Source organism: Musa acuminata, chromosome BXJ3-4 (assembly GCF_036884655.1).
Source record: "Musa acuminata AAA Group cultivar baxijiao chromosome BXJ3-4, Cavendish_Baxijiao_AAA, whole genome shotgun sequence".
Lineage (NCBI taxonomy): Eukaryota > Viridiplantae > Streptophyta > Magnoliopsida > Zingiberales > Musaceae > Musa > Musa acuminata.
Genome location: NC_088352.1, coordinates 32,638,354 through 32,663,637, shown reverse-complemented (window position 1 = coordinate 32,663,637; position 25,284 = coordinate 32,638,354). Strand labels below are relative to the sequence as shown.

Sequence of the window (25,284 nt, the reverse complement as noted above, 5' to 3'; positions counted from 1 at the left end):
TTGGGAGAGTGAAGTTGAAAGAGATTCAAACGGTCAATTTGACCATTTGAAATAGGGCAATCTCAGCCATTGATCGGTAATAGTCGAAATCTGATCGTTACCAACTTGTACCGGTCGGTAACGATCGGATTTCGATCATTATTGACTGTTACAGACCCTATATTGAGCGATATAGGGTCATGTGGCGATACTGCCTGGTATAGGGCGATTCACGTACCGGTCACTTGTCGGGCTGATATAAACCGCTCGTACCAGGTTGGACGCTTCGGTACAGTAAGCCCTACTCTTTATAATTGTTACACCTTATAGATACAAAACAGGAACTTTTGTTCTTTATCAATTTTTCTTGGTCTTCTTTGAAATATTGTCTTCATAAATTGTCAGCCATGGAAGGTAAAAACTGATTGTTATTGGAATTCTAGTGTTTTATAGAATTTAAAAAGTATTGATTCTGTTTTATCTAGGAAAAAAGAAATTTATTTTTCAAGGCTGCTCAATTTTTCTGCTATAATGGTTTTGGAACTCTCTTAAAGGGTTGTCTCATGTGGACCAATAATGTCAATCCTGGCTTGGACCGGTTCGTTCCATATGTTGATATGTCGGTACATATCGATTTTCGAAAAAATAGCCAAAAAATATTTGAAAATTAATTTTAAGTGGTTTTTATACTAATCTAATGCTATTTCAATAAGAATGGAATGCAAATGAGTCATAAGTCAATAGTAATTCTAGGATTTTAGGATGAGATAGTGAATTTATCCTTGGATCATTGAGAGGAGAAGAGGTGTTGCTTTGGCTTGAGGTTTCGGATCAATTCATCACTCTTAGGCAAGTGTTCTAACCTACCCTACATATATTTCTATCCTTGATTTCTTCTTGTTTATGAGCAATTTATGGAGTTTTATCCTTTCTAATGGCATCAATCTTATTTGAGCTATAAATTTATTAATCTGAAATTTTTGAGAATCTTGACCTATATGTCTTGTTTTAACTATAACATATAGAATTTTGATTTGGGTAAATCTTAATTCTTTGGAAACTAGACTCTTATATCTTTCTTTCAGTATCTTACTTGAATGATTTGGAATGCAAATGCCTGCCCAAATGTTTGTTTCTTTTGATTATTTGGATTCTACAAAACAAAGTTAATATTTTCTGATCTCTCCAGACTAAACTGTTTGTAACTCTCTATAGATAACTCTAATTTGTACAAAATTTACTTCATCTGAAAGTAGACTTATATTTCTTTCAAATAATATCTTTCTTAAGTAAATTGAAGTTCAATTTATTATCTAAATATCCCGTGCTATGTACCTCATAGGTTTTATAGATGTAAATGAGACTTTAATGTTTTTATTGTCCTCAAACATTATATCTTAGATCCTGGGTTTAGATTGTGGATGAATTATAATTGGTCCTCCAACTCGGATTTCGGGAAGATTAAACTGTGCATGAACTAAAGTCCTTTTCATAGAGTTGTGTAACTATTTTTTAATACAATTTTCTAAAAAAATAATATATCTCTTACAACAATGATTAGTTATCAAACCTACCTTCACATTGATAATCTCTTAGCTTTCACTCTCGATACCACACTACCTTTAAACAAATATGTAGATTTTCTTTTTTTAGCACAAATAGAGTCCGAAGGAAGTACGTAACAATATGCCGAATACATTTTAATAAATAAAATAGTCTATATCATGCAAGAGTAGAGTATCATGGAAAAAGATTATCAGATTAATATAGTGGAGATATGCTCAAAACAAATGATTCATAAATACCACATGTTGCTCATATATTGGTGCAATAGAAATCTATCATATCAATCATGAATTATGCCAATTACCAGTCCATTTACTTCAATAACACATGACATATCATCTCTGTATTGCATGACATAGAGTAAAGCCACCTAAAAAGGAACACATATTTAACTTAGGCAAATGCATGAGAAATATGCCACTGTCACACGTGAAAATGAAAGATAATTGAGATCACAAGCAATGCAAAGCAACCAATTTTTATTAGGAACAAAAGACTCTTGAAAACAAGCTGAATGGTCATATACAAAAGGCATTCCGAAGGTAGGTGCAACCCCAATGTTCACCTAACACTTCCATAAAATCAAAAAGTGAGCACATTAAAAATGTATCACTCCTCATACATATAATCAAGGTCCTATCTGGTTTGGTGCCACCAACAATTGATGTTTTACGTTGTAAGACTGTCAACCAGAAATCAACCCTTGGAATACAAGAATAGAACTGTTTTCGAGTTTTGGACCATTTTCCCCTTTGTATGTTGCCACACAACTAGAAACGTTTTATAGCAGAAATAGAAAATGAAAGGACTTTCGATAAAGAAAAATGAGGCTGATAGTAGTACTTTCTGCGCTGTACAATCTGCCTACAAGAAACCACTCGAAATCACCTATAAACAATGGAAAACAACAATAACCGAAAAGCATCATGGACATGTGTTGAACACCTTGACTGAAGCGCTCCAGGACAACATGTCGAGTTATGGGTTCAATACATTTCTCACAGGTTGATATTACATCACCGTTATTCATATAATATTTATGAAAACTAATCCATTTTTGTAGAAATATTAATTTTAATTCTCTTAAGGCTACTACTGAGTACACCATATACTATCCCATTGCCTCTACCTTGGTAGACTTGAACACTATTCCTTTGTTGGTCCGAAGGTTTACCCCCCTTGGAATCCACAATGGGTATAAGCATATGGTAAGTGAACTATCAAGAACCTTACTTAAAATTAAAATTATATATATAATAACTATAAATGCTCATTTACATGTCTCACATCAACCCTACAAATTATGCATCACTATGTAACACCAAATTATGGTTTATGATTTCTGATACACAATATGAAACTAAATAATTAATTATTTAACTATATTGACTTTCATAACATTAGCAAAACTTAATAGCTTCACTGGATAAGAATATAGGTTTTGGTATATAATGGTTGGTTTGTTAAGTTATTATTCATTAATATACATAGTTGCCTGATGCAGGAGAAGGATAATGTATTATTATATGGAAGCTTTCAAGAAGGTTGACATCATAGTAACCCCTACAACTGGGTAAGCATTTTCAGTTTGTGTTCATATTCCATTAATCATCGTCTACCTTTTATGGGTTGCAATTTCTTAGCATCTTCCTTTGGTGCTGTCCACTTGGCCATGTCTATATCCTGGCCCATGCTACGGAGCATAAGTCATAAACCATAATCAATTAATATAATCAGATTCTAATTATGTTAACCTGGGACACATGTTCAAGTAAAAGTACTAGTTCGAGAAATGCACGACACGATCATCATATTAGTGATTTTGTTGATTTGTTTGGATGATTTGGTCGTTTGGTAAATTTGACGCAACAACATTTGTCCTTCCTCATCGTCATCTTGATTCTGTTGGCCCTTCCTGCTTCAACTAAGTTGCCGGCTACTTCTCGGAAACCTCTACAATGACAAAGCAAAGTTGTTCCAAGAGATTGAAGATCCTCTCAATGGAAGCCATCTTTTGACCGAGTGAGAGGGAGAATATGTGGTTGGAACTTGTCCAAATGTGGTTAACACTTGAAAACCGATCACTGTTTTTATATAAAACAGAAATGTTCAAAAACTTGATGAATCACCAAACTACATGTTAGTCATTTGTTCCATTAAAGATTTTAAAGCAACGACATTGACTAGCCACAACCATCTATTGCAACAAAGGGAAAGACCATGATACATAGTAGTGTCATAGGAGATCTTCAAATTTTTAGTAGAAAGCAACCAGGATTTACTGGAAATCATGGCACAGTCGAATGAACTTTGCAATGTCCAGAACAACTTCCATTCCTAGAATGATGACAAGGACCCATCATTTGTGCACTGGCACTTCATATCTGAACATGGATTCCAACAATGTCCTTAATTGCAGACTCATTATTATTTTACTCTCATGAAGCTTGATAATAATTTCATAATTAGCTGAGAACACATAATCTGTCTGCATTCCACTAGAAATCACCACATAAGAGTCAACTACCTGCAACCAATTGTTTGGTACCTTCTGTTGAGTTCTTAGTTTGTGAAGTGCTCGGATTATTGGGTCATTTTATAGTAATATGTTGTGTCCTGGTCCTTTCCATGTATATTGTGCATGTGTTTCTGAACTAAAATGACTTAATTATCCTTTCTAGTCATCTAAAGCATTTAATTTTAAGGTCTGATAGACCATGACCAGGACAACTTCTTGTTCTCATTCTAAAGTTCTTTAAGTTACATGAAATTTCAAACTTAGAGGAAGCTCGTAACGAAGTGATAATAGCAGCGAAATAATGTTTAGCTGGCTCTAAAGCATGCATTCCCCCTTCTTTCTTAAAATCTCCATGTAGTGCTTTGATTTATCGGTCTTGTTCTATTGTTGACTCAGCTGTCTCAGAGTTAAGATCACTTTGGATCTTTCTTCCTCGAATACTAGGATAGCTTTGTGGAACTGTTAATAATTTCAATCTCCTCGATGCAGCTGGCTGAGTACTTCCTCTCTCTAAATTCCTGTCTCTCTGGTTATTGCTTTTCCTTCTCATCTTATATCCAATGACCCTTTATAGCTTTCTCAACTCTCATTGCTCCTTTCACTTCTAATTTAAATACAATGGTGTTCTTGAATGTTACACATCACCATGGCTGCTTACATTCCCAGGTTGGCCTGCTTTCTCTCCTTGAGTGCCTACTCATACTCCATTATTTCTTCAACACACATTGATTGCCTCTGTGTGCTTTGTTTGTGAACGTGCACTACTTAGTTGCTTGTTCACCATTATTTAGTTCAGACAATATTTAGATTTCGAATGATAAACTTTTAATTATTATTTACACGGTAAATTGGTTATATCATGATAATTTTAAGTGATCATGATTATTATTGACATTTTATTTTTTGAATTGCAAAGGAAAAAAAGGTTTGGGCTAAGTTAATAGGATTGGAGCAATTAATTATTTGTTATTCAATAATTATCTTTTATGAGTTGTATTTATATTTTGTAGATCTAATATCAAGATTCCTAATTTTTATTCTAGAAACATATCTAATATAGGTTTTGACCTTTTTACCATATAGGGTTTCATCATGTATTAGCAGATATAAATTGTAATATAATTGTGGTGGCATTTTGTGAATGAGCTCTGAGCAAAATGTGTGATAAACATGAAGATTTTAATGTTATACTGTTGCATGATAAACAATTCTATTTAAATGAAAATTCACTTTAAAGACTATCTTTCCATGTCTTACAAGTAATTTCGTTCAAAATTTATCTTTATAGCATAACTGCACCAAAAATTCCATTAAGTTCTCTTCAGTATGGGGAGTCAAATTATGAGACTTCAGGTAAGTTGGATGCTATAAGCCTATAAATGTTCCTGTTGCTACTATTACTAGGTATGCTGAATATTTCATGAATCAAGTCCATTAAAACTTAGCCCTTTTTCGCAATAATTGTTGCATATATTTATAAATTTTGTCTAGATCTTGATTATCTAATGTGAGCATGCTTAAAATCAAAGGTTTCTGTAATTATTTTACTTTAGAAGAGAAATTCACATATGTTTCTCTAAAAGTCCTTTTGCAAGCACAAGGAACGATGTGGTACCCTAATCTTATTAATTGTAAGCATAACTGTTGAGTATAGTCTGGGTGACAGAATAGACAAAATAATTGAGTACTAGGAAAGTATGTTCTAGACTTGGTAAGTTTGATTTAACAAATGCAGGTCCCCTTTCTTTTCTTATTTGATGTATTTTGTAAGCTGATACACAATAGAATATAGCTGAGCAAATAGACTATAATACTTCATCCATGCATAAAAAAATCAATTTGCTATCGGACACAACACATAATGGTTAACCTCAAAATCACTTGATCAAACTTATTTAAACTTTGAGAACCATTTAGGATCTAATGCAATGTGAAATATGTTCTAATCAAGGTTCGCAATACCGTACCATACCGGTATTTCGATCTGGGCTCGGTATCAGTACGGTACGGTATATCGAGCGGTACACTCAGGTGTACCTAGGTGTATCGAGTACTGTAGCATCGCTACAGTACACAGTACTGCTACAGTACTGCAGTACTCGGACCGGTAATCGTCGGTCCGCGTACCGAAAACCTGTCAGACTGGTACGTACCGCCCATACCAGGCGGTACGGCTCGGTACGACAGACCCTGGTTCTAATCAATGTATGCATGCTCATTGCCATAAATTAACCTTATACACAAGTCTTCTAGCACCTTTTTGCCCATTCTTCTAGAGGACTGCTTCTTTTCGCTGCAAAAATAAACTTAAAAGGAGGCATCGATACTCATATATACTTTGAAGAGGATTTTGGAGAATTTTCTACATACTTCAACTTCAAATAACCTATAACATGAGTATATTATATATATTATATTTATAAAACATAAATATCACAACATATATCGCTAGATAATAATAATAATTGTAATGGTACTTGTGTTTCCATTGGCTTGCAAGGTGTGATGCTAGGTGTGAGAAACTTGAGCAATGCATATATAATCTAAAAGCCAAAAAACTACATAATTCAAATTATGAATCTTTATGAATTGGTGGCATTAGACTCATTGCATCACTGGAGAACTCAAATCCACAAAATATTGTATTTTCCTAGAAAAGGATAAGGAAGAAAGTATATCATATACCTTTTTCTAAGGCTTGATAAAAAATATATATATGTACAAATTACGAAAGTTATTAGTACCATTAAGAAGCAATGTGGACCTTATAATATTATAAACAAAAATTAAGCTTTATAGTTACCTAATTTTGAAGAGATATACTTTGGAACTTCAAATGGAAGGTTCTCTTTTGACAAATTTAAGATATTTCAATGGATGAGAGCATATTTGAGAAGATAACTATTGAGAGTAGGGAAGAGAAGGAGAAGAGGCTTCAGAATATAAGTAGAAGTTACACTTGGAGCCTTTGAAGCTTAAGAAGCTCAACTGAGCTTCTTTTGGAGACTAGTCATCCCTCTTTCAAGCATTGATAATAACTCAAAAAAGCATTAAAGGGGGAGATGTTAGAACCCTTGCATATTCTAAGCTTGGGGTTGATCTCTTTAGGGGATCGGCTTCCTTAGAACTCTATAGGGGTTCCTTCCTCCAAATTGTTGCTCAAAGGCTGCAGAAAAGATTCATCTATTGCTTATCAAAAGATGATGAATACATGACTATTTATAGGGTTTCTAAACCCTTACTCCTAATATGACTCCTTCTCAAGACTCCTACTTCTAACCAACTCTTAATAGGACTCCTACTCAATACTCATATTCCTTTACAACTCCTAATTTTTCTCTAAGAAATAACTTTCAAACCCTAGTCGGCTTTTTCACCTCTTTAATAAGGGTCGGCTTAGGTAGGTTTTATATGAATGTCCCTCTCAATTAGGACTCTTCTAGCTAAAGTCCTAACAGACCCGTCCTCTTTAAATCAGTCTTGTCCTCGAGGCTGACAATCCATGAATTCTGAGAATTTGATCTTCAAGTCGTCATAGTTCTCCCAAGTGGCACCTTCTGCTGGTAAGTTCGCCCACTATATTAGCACTTCAGTAGTGGGTCATCGTTGTCGAGTCATGATCTGTCAATCAATAATGACACTCGACTACGTATATAGTTCTCCTTGGGTAGTCATATTTGGTGGGTGGCTTTGGGCTGTCTCCAAGCACCTATTCACCACTTCCATCTGGCCGTCGGTTTGTGGGTGATACGCCGTACTCCTTTTCAATTTAGTGCTCTGCATCTGAAATAACTCTGTCCAAAATCTGCTCGTGAAGATGCAAGTAGAATTTGGCCCAAGCACAATGCGTCTCTTATAATGCAATTCTTTTGAGTCCCAACTATAATGAGTCTCCGGATCTTTCTATCATTCCCTCTTAATATCTTCAGGGATGTTGCTAGTCAAAAGTGAAATGATTGAAAATTCAGCTTGCTTGGGTAGCCATGAAAGTGCATCTGCAATAACATTCTCTTTCCCCTTTTTGTAAATTATTTCATAATCATATCTAAGAAGCTTTGTTACCCATTTTGCTGCTCGGGGGAAGATATCTTCTGCTCCAAGAAATATTTTAGGCTTTTATTGTCGGTCTTGATTTGAAAGCATCGTTCGATCAAGTACGATCTCCATTTGGCCATCACATACACAATCGCGAGCATCTCCTTATCATAAATAGTTATTTTGAGATGGGAAGAAGATAATGCCTTACTGGTATAAGCGAGGGGGCGGCCATCTTGCATTAGTACAATACCTATTCTGACTCTAGAGGCATCGACTTCAATAATGAAAGTCTTGCCGAAGTCGAGTAGCGCTAGTACGGGCGTTGTCGTCATTGCAGTTTTAAGTTTGTCGAAGGCGGTGGTGGCTTTGTCTAACCATTGGAAAACATCTTTTTTCAGCAAGGAAGTAAGTGGTGCACTGATCTTTTCATCGTTTTTTATGAACTTGTAGTAGTAGCCTGTTAAACCGAGAAAGCCACGTAGCAATTTTATGTTCCTCGAGGTCGGTCAGTTCTGCATTGCTCCAATTTTGGAGGGGTCCACTGCCACACCTTCCTCTGATATGATATGCCCAAGATTTTCCATCTTCTGTTGAAGAAAGCAAAAATTCGTAGTGGTCGTTGTGTGTTCAAAAGGTGGTTTTCGGTATGTCTTCTTCGCACACTTGTATTTGATGATACCCGGATGAAAGGTCCAGCTTTGTGAAGATTTGTGCTCCCTTTCATCTAGCAATTCATCTACTATTGGAATAGGGTATTTTTCCTTGACGGTTATGTCGTTGAAAGCTCGGTAATCAACACACAATCGTCATGTTCCGTCCTTTCGTACGAGGAGCACCGATGAAGAGTAGGGGCTGCAACTTGGCCGAATAACTCCTATTTCAAGCATATCTTTTACAATCCTTACTATTTCATCCTTCTGGTGATTTGGATACTGATATGGCTAAGTATTTGCTGGAGGTTTGCCTGGAAGAATCGTTATACAATGATCATGCCGATTGGTAAGAGGTAGGTTGCGTGGTTCGTCAAATATATCTAAAAATTCAGCAAGCAAAGGAAGTAGATTTAGATCTTCAAATTATGTTGTCTCTCCCTTAGTTTGCTGCTTAAGTTATATCAAAAAGCCGCTGCATGCTTTATGCAATACCTTCTCCATTTGTTGTGTGCAAATCGTTGTTACGTCGACCCCACGTTTCCCGTACAGTATCACTTGTTTCTCCTTACTGTAAAATTTCATAATTAGTTTCATAAAATTCTAAGAAACATCACTTAATGTCGTCAACCATTTAATTCTGAGCATGGCCTCATGATCATCAAGAGGGAGGAGGAAGAAATACGCAATTATCTCTTGGTCCTACAGCAACAATTTCACCCACGGGCGCCTACGATCATACTTCAAAATCCATTCGTCGACGACCTTAACGTCAAACCTGCTGCAATTCTCGATAGGTAAGGCCATCTAGACATCAACCTTATTGTTTAGGAAGTTATTAGTGTTGTCCGTGTCGATGAGAACAGTGATCGGTTGTTGTTTGAGAAGGCCTCCAACTTTCATCGTTTGCGGGTTTTGAGTAGCCGACTAGTGCATGTACCGTAACTTCGGTCGGTTGTGGCTCTTCTTCTGCATCTTCTTCATGTTTAAGGCTCTCTTCTGGATGTTCAATGATCTCTTCTTCTATTGGTTCAATCATAAGAAGTCTCCCTTTACTGCAGCGATGCTCATAGCTCCACGGCTTGTCGCAATGCCAACATAACCCCTTCGCAGATTGCTCCGAAGTTCTTCTCTTGTTAAAATTTTTGGTGTAGGGACTCGATCGATAGTAGGGGGGCTGAGGGCTTCGATATTACTGGTCGGGGAGTAACCCTTGTCCTCCGGGCTTCATGGTTCAATCGCTCTTGAAATCGTGCGAAAGAGATGGCTGCCATAAGCGTGTACGGTTGTCGTGCTTTAACTTCTCCTCGGATCTCTAGCTTCAAGCCCTCAATGAAGGTCCCCAATAGTTATTTTTTAGACCAATCACTAGTTTGATTAGATAACCTTTCAAACCTGGTTTGGTACTCTTGAATGGTGGAGGTTTGTCGGATCTTTTCTAGTTGTCCGTCAATGTTTTTGTAATCGATTGGTCCGAAGCGGATCAGCAGTCCTTCTTTAAATTGTCGCTATGAGAGGACTCCATGAGTGTGTTCAAACTAGTCAAACCACTATGTGGCATCCCCTTCAAGATGTATAGCTGTAATTTTCACCATAGATGCGTCCACGGTTTTGTGGTACCAAAAGTATTGCTCCGTGCGCGAGATCTAACCAATCGGGTTTCCTTCTTCCCATCTAGGGAAGTCCACCCTCATGTGTGGATAGTTGGGGTCGGTCATAGAGCCTCCCCTCTCTTGGAAGTCATCTCTTCAGGCTTGGTGCGATTGGTTTGATCTCTCTCCTTGATGTGATTTCTTCGAGCTTGGTGATTGGCCCAAACTGAGTTCGGTAAAGAGAGTTCGAATCTTATCCTCCATTCGGGCCTCGAAGGCTTCAAATTTAGCATTGATTACCTCCTCAGATGCCATAGTATATGCCTCCAAATCTGTGATGTTAAAATCTCTCTTTTGTTGTCGGGTTAAATGCATGTATAGGTTGAGAGAAGTGATGGTCGAAAGGGTTGGTGGATTGGTGGATGTAGGCTGCGGTTTAGGCTTGTTTTGGGTTCTGTTTGAGGGTGTAGTTTGGTAGAGTTTTAGGGCTGTGAATGAAAGTTTTGGATCTGTGGTAGATGGTAGCAAAGGTTTGATAGAAATCAGTGGAAGTTGCTGCAAATATGTGCTGTCTTGTAAGAGCAGAATTGTCGTCGAAGAAACAACGGTTTCTCGATGAAATTTCCACCAAAAACTTGAGAGATTTGAGGAGGGAATTGATAGCAAAATCTCAGTTTACATGACAGCAAGGATGTCCAATTTAATCAAGAAAATTTTGGCAGTATTACAGTAATGAAATTGGTGCAAGTTGTAATAGCAGAATTCTCGTTGAAAAATTACAGCGGTTTGGGACGAAAATTTGCAGCAACACAAAATCGTTTTTAGAGATGAATTCCTCGATAGATCAATATTAGATGGAAGCCAAGATGATATATGAAGTGTATAAGAAATTCGTTCAAAAAGGATTGCAAATAAAGTTAAGGCAACAATATGTGGCTGAAATTTTCTACAGATTTTCAAGTATAGCAGATTGGACGTAAAAGATCAGTGGTTTATATTAAATATTTTTCGACGAAACGAAAGGGACTGATAGGAAGTGTCAAAGCTATCATAAAAATTTCGTAGAGATTTAGACAGAAAAAACGTAGCAGCAAGATCAAATAAATTGTGCTATACGGTTGGAATTTTACAGTACAGATTTTCAAGTATAGCAGTTTAGACGTAAAAGATAAATTGTTTATATTGAGAATTTTTTGACAAAACCAAAGGGAAATCTATTGTTAGGAAGTGTCAAAGCTGCCATAAAAATTTCGTAGAGATTTTGATAGAAAAAACGCAGTAGCAAGATCAAATAGAGTGTTCTATGCGGTTAGAATTTTGCAATGTATCTTTCGTCGTAGAGATGAAAACTTTGCGACGAAAAGTTTATGCAGCAATTTTGGAATAATATTTTTTTGAATTTTCGAATAAGGATAACTAAATTGCAGCAGCAGTAAGGTAGGAAACCAGAACCTGTTGCAATTCACGGGGAGATCAAAGGATGATTTGCGGTGGTGGAGATGACGACGGAATTTGGCGACGATCTTTTAAGCAATTGTGGGAATTGCTTTAGGCGATTGTGAAGGGTTGATGGATGGCTGTGGAAGGGCAGCGAGATGCCAAGAACGTTGCTCTGATACCAGGTGTTAGAACCCTTGCAGATTCTAAGATTGGGGTTGATCTCTTTAGGGGATCGGCCTCCTTGGAACTCTATAGGGGTTCCTTCCTCCAAATTGCTGCTCAAAGGCTGTAGAAAAGATTCATCTATTGCTTATAAAAAGAGGATGAATACATGACTATTTATAGGGTTTCTAAACCCTAACTCCTAATAGGACTCCTACTCAAGACTCCTACTTCTAAACAACTCATAATAGGATTCTTACTCAAGACTCCTATTCTTTTACGACTCATAATTCTTCTCTAAGAAATAACCTTCAAACCCTAGCCGACCTCTTCACTTCTGTAATAGGGGTCGGCTTAGGTAGGTTTTACATGAATGCCCCTCAATTAGGACTCTCCGAGCTAGAGTCCTAACAGGAGAGCAGTGGGACAAGGAGGAACTAATCAATCCTGCGAGCAGGATGCCCGATTTAGGTCGTTCCACATACATATACTAATTCTCCAACTATCCCACCCTAAGGACATACCAAACACAAATACCAACGGTTGAAAACAACACATGATAATCTTTACATTCCACAATTCTGAAACTCATTATAACAATAACGGTCCAACTTATTACATAAGGAGTTCAATATTATTTAATCATAGTTTGGAAACTAACAAGAAGAAGAACAAGTCGATTGTTCAATAATACTCATACTGAAATGGCATGCGCTGCTCTTGTTGTTCTGGGTCTCCGAAAAATTTTACAACAATAACATTAAGCAATAATGCTAAGCAGAGGAATCCCGAATAAGCAAATGCTACAGATAAGTTGATAAAAGGATTTCGCAAATGATGATTAATGCATGAAAGAATGCAATGTACAATCCACACAAGGATAGTATATATACAAATACATCATCATATACACATCATCATTAGCAAATGGGATGCTTGAATCTCTCAAGATAACTCAACTTTCATAACAGCTGATAAAGAGGAATCATATTGTACTCCCGATAGCTAATAGAGTAGTGCCTCACCTGTCACAATGACGACACATCTCCCCTGTCCTTGGCAGGAGACCAAACAATTGCCACGTCTGATGGTCTGTTAATCCTTTAAGTACCGAAGTCATCTAGATAATCGACCTACTAGTACTGGTCTACTGTCACAATAAAAAAAAGTGTCCCGTTACTCAATATCATGCATCAATCAACATGACCATATCACATCAAATCTTGCATCCACATACATTTACATATACATATAACATACAAGGTGGGAGGTGTCAACATTGAGGTAAATCGAAGTCAAAAGGGATTGATAGAATATGATAATGGTTGAAATTTGCAAAGTAGACAGATCAATTGCATGATTGGTTTTATTATGCATTATGAATTTTGATTTATTTACTTTACCTTGTATAGTTCATATACTTGATTATATTAGGTCTAAATCATTAGTTCTAGGTTACTATGGAAGTCAAAGTAACCTAATAATTTTATTTTTGATCATTTAACATTCTCTGTGGTATTTTCTGTATTTCTTATGATTTTCTGCATTGTTCTAAAGTTTTTACATATTTATTAATTATCTATATTCTAATTTGTTACAATTCATGACCTGGGGCTAGCTCTGATGGTCCACAAAGCCAACCTATGGGTTGGGCTTGCATAGCCAGTCCATTACTTGGGCTTATGTAGAATTGGGCCTCTCCAATCTGGATTGGAAGCATAGCTTGGGCTCAATTAGAACGTGGTCGGGCTTGACCGCATGTAAGGATTGAGTTCAATATGGGAATATGACTTGGGTTCAATCAGCATGTGATCAGGTTCAACCACCTGTAAAGATTGGGTTCAATCTGGATATTGATTCAACCAATAAAGGATGGATTTAAGTCAAGAGTGAGTCAGCTAGGTTTAAGTTAGTCCAGCCATATTGCACTGATTTGGCCAGGTGATTGGGCTGGACCATTCAAGGTTGGTGCACCTTTGCAGACTGCATGGCAGTCTGCTGTGTCATTAATCATGCTGATGTGGCAGTGGTTATTGCTAATGTGGCAACACTTAGCGATGACATGGCAAGTCCCATGTGGCTGTAGTGCACCCTGCTGTGTCAGCATTTATCAAAGTTCTTACAGTGCTGATGTGGCCATGGTCAATGCTGACAGGACACTTGTCAACGGTCACTTGCACCTCAGTAGTGATATGACATTAGTGTATATTGTAATAGTCTGCTTTGTCAGCAGTCACCACTGACTTGATGATGCGAATGGGGTTTGGGTTTGACGATCCGTCAATAAACATTATCATTGGATAGAAGTTTTATCGGAGGACAGGACTATTATAGGAAGAGTAAAACCGAAAGAAAACAATCTTTATTACTTGTAAAGTTTAAGTGTTAACTACAAGACATAAACAACTGAATAAAAGCATGGTAGAAGACTTATAGATGCGTAAGAACATAGGTTTGAACATCAGGTAGTTGGCTTTGGGAGGCTCCTCACAATAGTTGGACGAAGCTTTGATGCATGGTTTTGGCTGCTAGATTTGCGACAGTTGTCTGCTGCAGAATTCTGCAGCAAGCTGAAAGAAGTCTCTTTGTGTGCTGATCTTGACTGCTTTTTTCCTCTTCTCTTCTTCTACTGCTACTCTGACTAGAAGTTTTCCTAGGTCGGCTGGAAGGCTAGATAGAAGAAGGGTGCTGTTACTGTTTTTATCTCCTTTTTCTCTTTTCTCCTTTTTTTTTTCTCAGCTTAAGGCTGGTTCGCTTCTTGAGAGGGGGCACGACTTGGGTTGCTTTAGGATACTTTAGATGGGGCTCTCCTCCTTTTATTACTGAGGAAGGGGTGGAGTCTCATCTAGGTTAGGACTAGGTGAGTCCTAATGTAGTTAGGACTCGTAGAGTCCTAATGCCTTAGGCCTTGGAGAGTCCTAATTCCTCTAGGACGTGTTTTAGGGCTGGCTAATGAGAGTCATACTCCTATTGGGAGTTGACGCCATCCTCTCCTTGTCGCTGCCCCTGTTTGTGTGAGGGCTGTCTAATCCTAGTCCTAGTACGGCTTGAATTAGGGTAAGTGGGTTGCTCTGATATGAGCTTTTGCTTGGCCAAATAAGGCTTCAAGTCTTCAAGTGGCCCTTCAATAGAGGTTTAGGCAATTCGGTTGAGTGCCATTGAGATTGTCCCTGATCACTTGACACAGCTTGGTGATAGTGTGGCAGTGGTCAGCGCTGACATGACAGTAATCAGCACTGATGTGGCAGTGGTGATAGGGGCAAATTAGAGTACACTGCAATGCCTGTTGTGTCAGCAGTCACTACTGACTTGACACAGCCTGGTGGTGATGTAGCAGCTGTCAGTGCTGATGTGATAGTGAACAGTACTGGCATGGCAGATGCTGTGGATCACTGGCATGCCAATGGATTCAAATTCAAGTATTTATTGCTATTTAACAACAAATATTTTCATGGAATGAAAATAAAAGATCAAATAAACTCTAAATTGGAATATTTCCACATGATTTCTACTTCACATGCATCATATTAGTTGATAGAGGTTAAGGAATTCAATTCAAGTGGAAACATACACGAGATTAATCTCTAAGAGGTGATAACTAGATTAGACGATTGGGCAGATGGGACCCCTACCTTGATCATTCCAGCGATGTCCCTCCATCTTCCGGTGAAACCCTCCAAAGACTCCTCAATCTCCCCTCCACCGTCAATAGAGAGAAGAAGAGCAAGGAATCCCGAATAAGTAACGACACCATGCACATGGTGTCGGTTTCACTTGCTTCCACATTGTTGTTGCCATAACAACAAATTATTTGTTTGTTGATAACAAAACATAGAAAAATGACTATTATGCCCCTCTAATCAATCATTCCACAAACATACACCAGTTCTCCAGCAGATTGGTACATACCAGTCTAGGTGGTCAGAGAACCATGACAATGACATTAGGCTTTGCACAGGCTTAAAATAAACAGGAACTACCAGGGGGGGGGGGGGGGGGGTGCGGTGGGAAATCATTCCATGAATCTTCCTAAAAGCTAGTGAAAAGCCCATTTCTTAAAATAAAGAATCAAACGTCAGAAAAAGGAATCATTGATTTAAATAATTTTTCCAAACTTAGATCCATTTCTGTGCTTAACAAGCACTTGAAATAGCCTCAAACTGAATATTAAACCTTTCCAAACTTTGCAAGTAATGCAAGTTCAAGGGTTCATTTGCTGGCTTCTTAGAATGACTGCATCCACTTCACAAAACAAATGAATTTTGCATGTTCTGTATGATGATCTAGATAGGCAACAAGTCAACTAGATCGAGCATAACATTTTTTAGAAAAGGACATTGGCATTCGGTTGTGATGACATGAGATCTTTAGCCCTTTCTCCATCCTTTCTCATATGTTTTACACTCCACTTTTTTTATTTTTGCCTGGATTAAATTCTAACTGATCAACACTAATTATCACAAATATATGCCATTTAGTATAGGTGTATTAAGGTTTACTGAAAACTGGCAATAAGTGTTGAGATCACATTCTATTTTCTATAACAGAAATTGTCCAGAAAGCTCAGATGATTCTTTGACAGGTCGAATTTGCATCCACTTATTGCTAACATCTTGTTCATCTATTGTTTATTTGGATATTGTTAAGGTGAGCCTGAAAAGAAAAGCATTAATTTTGGTAAACCTTATCATTGATACTGTAATTGTTACAAAGATTCAGAAGATATTCTGGTCATTTCAATTTATTCAAATTGGATGTCTAACTATAAATCTTTGCTGCATGAAACTCGTATGTTCAAGTATCATGATTTCAAGTGAAGAAGCTTTTTACTACTGGCATTCTTTTGGGTGAAAGTTCTAACATTCTGCGAACCCTCCTCCCTCTACTTGGTCCAAAAATAAGGAAAAGAGAGAGACAATGAGAGAGAGAGAGAGAGAGAGAGAGAGAGAGAGAGAGAGAGAATGATAGAAGAAAAAGAAAAATCAGTATCTTGTTTTAGACATATAATATTTTCTTACAATTATATCAACGCTGAATGTGTCTAGAGTAGTTTATGATCATATTGTCCTGAGAAGAAAGTTTATCATGAACATAACTAGATTGCTGAGAATAAATCCATCTTTTCCACCACACCAAATGCATTATGCAAGTACAAATTTGAGTTGAGTTTGAGTACCACCTTAAGCTAATTTTACTTTTTATTCTTTTTGTTTGACTTTGATTTCCATTTTCTGCTAATTCATTTATTTTTAATATCTAATTGAATTTGACATGCACGATTTACTGATTCACTCTATTTTACATTTATTGATTATAGGGTATCTCATGCGGTTCATACTAGCAGGAAATCTTCTTGGGCTCCCGGCTATATCAGTGCCTGTAAGCAAATAATGTTCTTTGTTGTACAACAAGAAAATCCCTGTAGCTTCAGTTCCTTTATTATATATAGTGAAATAACAAATGAAGTTCTATTTAGATAGTATACATGGACTGAAAATATTTTCAAACTTTTATTGCATGAAATGGTATACTTGTCAAGTCAAAATGACACCATCCACTACTCATGAAAGCTTGTCATAATATCAATGAAAGAACTAATCGGTGAAGATTCATGTGTTACTTGGATTTTAATTTACTAATTCCATGGGAGAGAGCCCCAGATTACTAGTGCAATATGTACAGTTACATGAAGTAGCATGTAGACAAGTACAGCAATTGAAATGTACGGGATTCTTCTAAAATAACATAGTGAACAATGTCCATTTGGAAAGTAGAAGCAAAAAGGAATGCATAAAAGCAGAAATGCAAGCACCTGTGTTATGAGTCAACTAATTGAAGAAAAAAAAGTCAACTAATTCAAAAAGATGGTTGTTAAAAACTGACAGACACCATCAAGGACTGTTATCTTGTGCCAATGGTATCAGTCGTGCATGGGACTAGTGAACAGGGACGATCTAGTCGAGTTCAAATTGAACTCCAATATGGTCCAATCGGAGTTTCAATCAGACTACAATTTGATCCTGATCAAACTGAACCAATCTCAAGCTCGATTCCAAGCTTAAGGATCAGATCAAAGTCAGTTTAAGTCTCACTCAGGTGCAGCACAAACTGAGTTCTAGTCGAAGTCCAATTTGGCTCAATCGGACTTTTACTCCTATTCAAATCCAATGCAGAGTTTTAATTACAACAGTAAAGTAATTAAAAGACTCCAGAAAAGACTACAAATCCTCTTGGAGGAAGGTTGATGTTATCGACCCCCTTGTACATATCAACTAGTATATACTGATTAGTACCGATGTACCATATGTTGATATCTTGATTATCATGAAAAAAGCCAGAAATAGCTGAAAAATCACTAAAAACTGATAAGACCCTAAAGTCTTATCGTGGCTCTGATACCAAATGATAAGACCCTAAAGTCTTATCGTTGCTCTGATACCAATTAATAAGACCCTAAGGTCTAATCGTGGAAGAAAGGGGAGAAAAGAGAATGATAATGATCGCTTCGAGGAGATCGGCCTCCTAGGAGGGTCGATCCCCTCGAAGTGATCAAGGAGGGCCGATCCCCTCGAAGCGATCAAGGAGGCCGAGTCTATTTAGTTCAGTTGTTTATTGAGTCGGTTTGGTTCAGTTAGAGTCAAGTAGAGGTTTATTTAATATTTATTTATTATTAGAGTTCAAGTCCTGATGGACTCTAGGTGGAACTCTATAAATAGGGATGTAACTGCTTCTTTTCAGTTATCTATGAAAAATATTATTCTGTCTTTTGACAAACCCTAGGAAGTCGATCCCTTCGAAGCGATCAAGGAGGCCGAGTCTGTTTAGTCCAGTTGTTTATTGAGTTGGTTTGGTTCAGTTAGAGTCAAGGAGAGGTTTATTTAATATTTATTTATTATTAGAGTTCAAGTCCTGATGGACTCTGGGTGGAACTCTATAAATAGGGATGTAACTGCTTCTTTTCAGTTATCTATGAAAAATATTATTCTGTCTTTTGACAAACCCTAGGAGGTCGATCCCCTCGAAGTGATTATCCCCTTTCTTTTCTTCTTTTTTACGATAAGACTTTAGGGTCTTATCATTTGGTATCAGAGCGACGATAAGACTTTAGGGTCTTATCAATTGGTATCAGAGCCACGATAAGACTTTAGGGTCTTATCATTTGGTATCAGAGCAACGATCCTTGGCACAGCCCGCCGCAGCCTTGCTTCCCTTCTTCCCCACCACCACTACAAGGCAACTCTTTCTTCACCGCTGTCGTTGTTTCCCCGGCCGCTCAACCACCGTCGTTGCTTCTCCCCGGCCAGCGACCTTCGACCACCGCTCGACCTCCTCGCTGCCCCATCTCGTTTAAAAAAGAAAAAAAAAAAAAAAGAAACAAGAGAGGAAGAAGAAGCCGCAGCCACCCCTGCGTCCCCTGCTTCCGGCCAGCCCACCCGCCGCTGCTGCTCTCCGGCCAGCGCCCACCATCGCCCCGCTTCTCGGCCAGAGGCCACCGCCGCCCATCGCCTTCCACACGAGCCACCACCGCTGCCTCTTTCTCCACCGCCGCCCGCCGCCCGCCTCCCCTTGCGTCGCAGCGTAGCCGCTCGACCTCTCCTCCTCGGCGATCGTTGGTGATGCTGCTCCCAGCTGCGCCACCACCGCTGCCTCTCCACCGTCGTTCGCCTCCCCTTGGGTCGCACTAAAGTCTTATCGTGGCTCTGATACCAAATGATAAGACCCTAAAGTCTTATAGTAAAAAAGAAGAAAAGAAAGGGAATGATCACTTCGAGGGGATCGGCCTCCTTGATCGCTTCGAGGGGATCGGCCTCCTAGGGTTTGTCAAAAGACAGAATAATATTTTTCATAAATAACTAAAAAGAAGCAGTTACATCCCTATTTATAGAGTTCCACCCATAGTCCATCAGGACTTGAACTCTAATAATAAATAAATATTAAATAAACCTTTACTTAACTCTAATTGAACCAAACCGACTCAATAAACAACTAGACTAAACAGACTCAATAAACATTATTCAAAAGCTCAGAAAAAGGGTCCTAACAGTTCCTCCCTCTTCAAATCAGCCTTGTCCTCAAGGCTGAGCAACATCAATCTCGGGGAGATTCTCTTTCAGCACTTTAGCCAAATGATAAGGCTGAGCAGCATCAATCTCAAGGCAACTCTTTCTTCACCGCTGTCGTTGTTTCCCTGGCCGCTCGACCATTGTCGCTGCTTCTCCCCGGCCAGCGACCTTCGACCACCGCTCGATCTCCTCGTTGCCCCATCTTGTTCAAAAATAAAAATAAAAAATAAAAAGGGTCCTAACAGTTCCTTCCTCTTCAAATCAGCCTTGTCCTCAAGGTTGAGCAGCATCAATCTCGGGGAGTTTCTCTTTCAGCACTTTAGCCATAGACTATTTGCAACGCATCACAACCCGTTGATCAAGTAAGTATGGTATCCACTTTTTTATAGTGTAAGCAACAGGTCGGTCTTTCAGTGTAGTAATCGTTGCATGAAACTTCTGGCCCTATATAATTAATTTTATCTTTGAACCTTTGCTATCACAAGTGAAAATCTGTCCATCAACGATCTTTACTTCAATTTGGTGGGCCAATTGGTCAATAGTCTCATTGTCCATAAAATTGTTAGTGTTACCAGTATCAATCAAAACTATAATAGGCTGATGCTCTAGAGTTCCGCCAACTTCTATAGTTTGCGGGTTAGAGTAGTCGGCTAATGTATGCATTATATGTACGGTAGGTTCAACGTCTTCATTAGAATTTATACCTTCATGATCGGAGTTCACATTCTTAGCTTTCGGCTCCTCTCCAATTGGTTCAATCATCAGAAGTTGCCCTTGTTTACATCGGTGCTCCATACTCCATTTTTCATCATAGTACAAACCCCTTGTTGATCTTTCCTTGTTAATTTTTTTCTCATGTAGATTTGCAAATGAGATCGCAGCTATCATAGTGCGGGGTTGATGAGCCTTAACTTCACACCGGATCTCTAGAATAAGCCCTTCAATAAATGTATCCAGAAGTTGTCGGTCCGACCAATCTCTAGCTTGATTTGACAATCTTTCAAACCTACTCTGATATTCTAACACTGTAGAAGTCTGACGAATTTTGGCGAGCTGGCAATCAATATTCTCATATTCGGATGAGCCAAAGCGAATAAGAAGCCCTCTTTTGAACTGCTCCTATGAAGGAACTCCGTGGAAAGTTTCATACCAATCGTACCACTGGAGTGCATCTCCCTCGAGCTGGATTGAGGCCACTTCTACCTTGGATTCTTCTGGGGTTCTGTGAAAACGAACAAAATTTTTGCCTTAGAGATCTAATTGGTCGGATCTCCATCTTTCCATCTCGGAAATTCCATCTTTATGTGTGAGTAATTTGTGCTACAATTTTGAGGCCCTTTTTCTGTATTTTCATATCTGTGCAACGTAAAACTTGAGCTCCCATTTTGTTGAAATTTGCTGAGGCTCTCTAGTAGGCTCTTTTTAAAATCATTAAGTGTTTCTTGCAGTCGGTTCTTAATTCTGATTTCCAATGCTTCTATTTGTACTTTCATTGAGTTATCGGTAGCCATTTTGTAAGACTGCAAATCTGTAATCTCAACTCTTGTTTCTGGTGTCAAGACTAGGGCATAAATCACTGCCCTACTCGGTGCTATTGTTGTGATGCAATCGGTGGTAGCACTATTGGAATTAAGGGTTGCTGTGAGGATGTGGGGATGTAGCTACGTTCGCTGCATGGGAGGCAACGATGCTTGCTGTGGTCGCTGCGTGGAGGGATCACTACTGCTGAGGGCTGGGAGGCAACGATGGTGGCGCGGCTGGGGCAGCACCGGCAAGGGCTCGCTGCTACGGTGGCTGCGACGGAGGAAGAGTTGCTGCCCTGTGTTTCTATCACTGCGTGAGATGAGAGCGCCAAGGCTGAAAGGCGATGGTTGCGACTGTTGTGACCCAAGGAAGCAATCGCCGAGTAGTCGAGTTGAGGCTACGGTGATGGCAACCAACAACTACAGTAGCGGAGGCAGAACAAGAGGGAGGTGGCATTAGAGCGACCGAGGTTGAGAAGAGGAATCAGTGCGTGCATTGCCGAGGTTGAAGCGGCCGTACAAGAGCCTACTGCGTGTGCTGTTGGAGGGCGGCTGCGGTGGCGTTACCGAGGTTGAGGCTGCAGTGGAAAATAGGAATCCATGGTGGCAGGTTGGGCAGTGAGCGGCATCGTCACTGGCTGGGCAGCAGCGGCGACGGTGGTGGCAACTAGCGTTCGCAGCAGCAAGAGGATTGCCCTGTTTTGATCACCAAGGGGGCAGAGTAAGGGGGAGTGGCGACGGTTGTTCTCGCTCGAGCCAAGGGGAGCGGTGGTTGGGAGGCGAGCGGCGGTCGCCGCACGGTGGCTGGCAGCGGTGGTGGGTCGGTTGGAAGGCGACGACGCTCGAGGCATGGCTGTGATCGACGAGGGGCTGCGACGACAGAGGAAGCTCTGTTTCTGCAACCGTTGCAAGGAGGGGCTGCGGCAATCGGCGGCTACGGTTGCGGTGCCGGCGGTCCTTCTCGCTCGAGTGAGATGGGGACGCGAGGCGGAGAGGTCGATGGCCGGGTGATCGAGCAGCGGCGAGGTGGCTGGGAAAAGTGGTGGTGACGCAGTTGGGAACAAGGGCAATCCGTGAGTTGCCCTGTAGTGGTGGTGGGGAAGAAGGGAAGCAAGGCTGCGGCGGGCTGCGCCAAGAATCGTTGCTCTGATACCAATTGATAAGACCCTAAAGTCTTAACGTCGCTCTGATACCAAATGATAAGACCCTAAAGTCTTATCGTGGCTCTGATACCAAATGATAAGACCCTAAAGTCTTATTATAAAAAAGAAGAAAAGAAAGGGGATGATCACTTCGAGGGGATCAACCCTCCTTGATCGCTTCGAGGGGATCGGCCTCCTAGGGTTTGTCAAGAGACAATAATATTTTTCATAGATAACTGAAAAGAAGCAATTACATTCCTATTTATAAAGTTCCACCTAGAGTCCATTAGCACTTGAACTCTAATAATAAATAAATATTAAATAAATCTCTACTTGACTTTAACTGAACCAAACCGACTCAATAAACAACTTGACTAAACAAACTCAATAAACATTATTCAAAAGCTCAGAAAAAGGGTCCTAACAAAACCCTCTTTTGTGAGTACTTTTAATCAAGGATTGAAATATCGTATCGTACCAGAGTTTCGGCCTTCTCTTCGGTACGGTATTGTATACCGAGCGGTATACCGTTCGGTATATATATATATATATATATATATATATATATATATATATATATATATATATATATATATATATATATATATATAAGTAAAAACAAAATTCGGCAATGTTGCCTCTCTCTCTCTCTTTATTTATTTATTTATTTATATATCTATATATACATTTATTTATATATAAAAAATCAAAAAACAATGTGCGACATCGTCGAGGCGATGTCATAGAAAAGCGAGGTGGCATCGTTTTTCTACATATATATAAATAATATATAAAAATTAAAAAAAATGTGCAATGTCACGTCGCTCTTCTCCCCAAGCGGAGTGACATCGTCGTTATATATATATATATATATATATATATATATATATATATAAATATAACGATGACGTCGCTCTGCTTGGGGAGAAGAACGACACGACATTGCATTTTTTTTTAAATTTATATATATTATTTAATACTAATTTAATGTATTATTATTATTATTATATATTTATATATCACCCGGTATTAAGCGGTCTATGTACTGGTTTAGTGTCGGACCGGTATATGCTACCCGATACCATTCGAAACTGTATGCCTTGCTTTTAATACTAATTTAGTGATATTTTTATTCTATTTAAATAAGAATAGCGTTTAAATGAGTCATAATTATCCCTAATTTTGTTTTAAAAGTAATATAATGGATTTAATTGAGCCAAAAATAAATAGGGACACAAAAGTCACCCTTAACAAGCTGCAATTAGGCATAATTACCCCAATTTCGACCTAAAAATATGATAATAGTCCTAAGTGTGGCTAAACTTAAGAGAAAGATATTAATCACCTTAACATGACACGATTAGGCAAAATTAGCCCCAATTTAAGCCTAAAAGTAAGATAGAGGAACTATTTAACTCTAATATTAAGAGAAATACACTAATCACCATTAAATATAACCAAAAATGGAATAATAAGCATCTAATTATGTCGAATTAAAATTAAAGCATAGAAAGAGCATGAATACCTTTAATTGAAGAGAATTTGGTGAAATCCCAAGTTTGAATCCCTCCAAAGGAAGAGCTCGATTTGCACTAATCGTCAGTTAGGATATTTAATCAAGTTAGAGTGAGAAAGAGACTGAGAAAGTGAGTGAGAAAGAGAGGGAGAAAGAGACTCAGGAGTGAAAGAGGGGTAGGGGGTTTTAAAGTTTGACCATATTGGACCAGTACGATCAAAATTTGACTGTGTCAAATGATAAAGGGGTTGTATCGAGCATACTAGGAAGTACTCCCCCACTTGTGTTCTGCCCAAAACAGGTTCACATATTGGTTATCAGGCAAACAAATACCGCTCATTTTGTATAGTTTATGATGGTATGACAGTCCTTGGACACCACATTAGAACATTGCTTTTGTTGAATTTTGTAGTTTTGCAAGATCCAATAAGCCATAATCTCATGTAAAGAGTTCTAATTTGAGAACAATCAAGTGATACATATTCAACAGTCTGAAAGAACAAACAGTGAGTAAACACTTGAAACAGCCATCCTTGTTTACTCGTATTCATGAAATGGAAAGCTGGAAACTCTCCAAATTTTTATGCTTCTGATGATGTAATAATTATCGCATTTGAAGTAACCGTGTTTATGTATTCAACATGTGATATGCAGATTGGTTATGATAAGCAAGGACTTCCAATTGGTTTGCAATTAATAGGACGCCCATGGAGTGAAGCCAGCATCCTTCGAGTGGCTTTTGCTGTAGAGGTATAAAGTTTGTCTTGCTTATAACTATATATATTTTTAGAGCATGTTCTTTTACTTTTTACCTGCCAACAAAGCTTCATCAGAACTCAGAAGTTGTCTTACATGATCTTCGACTTTATTATTTAGTTCCTTTATGCAAGAGGTTGAGATAACTTGTTTAAACTTATTATATAGCTTGCAAGATTGATCAAATTGACCAGAGATATATATAACTAGGATTAACAAAATCTCAGATTGGGTCAGAAAGATTAGAATTGGTTGAAATTAGTTAAAAAAATGAGATGGTAAAACAAAGCAAAATATTAGAAAATGATAAGCATAAAATTTAAAGAAAGCTAGATGCTA

At 38.5% G+C, this 25,284-nt stretch overlaps 1 protein-coding gene across 6 annotated transcripts in view; it reads left to right on the top strand.

Annotated features, from left to right (window-relative positions):
* LOC135636796 (fatty acid amide hydrolase-like) overlaps positions 1–25,284 on the top strand; it is an 84,733-nt gene that overhangs the window by 51,872 nt on the left and 7,577 nt on the right. For 4 of the 6 annotated variants that reach the window (XM_065148839.1, XM_065148840.1, XM_065148837.1 and 1 more), the window contains 4 exons: positions 3,050–3,118; positions 5,352–5,416; positions 17,263–17,324; positions 24,844–24,939. In XM_065148839.1, the coding sequence (XP_065004911.1) occupies positions 3,050–3,118; positions 5,352–5,416; positions 17,263–17,324; positions 24,844–24,939 (292 nt within the window). The remainder of the gene's footprint in view (positions 1–3,049; positions 3,119–5,351; positions 5,417–17,262; positions 17,325–24,843; positions 24,940–25,284) is intronic. The other 2 variants (XR_010496053.1, XR_010496052.1) reach the window with 1 other exon arrangement.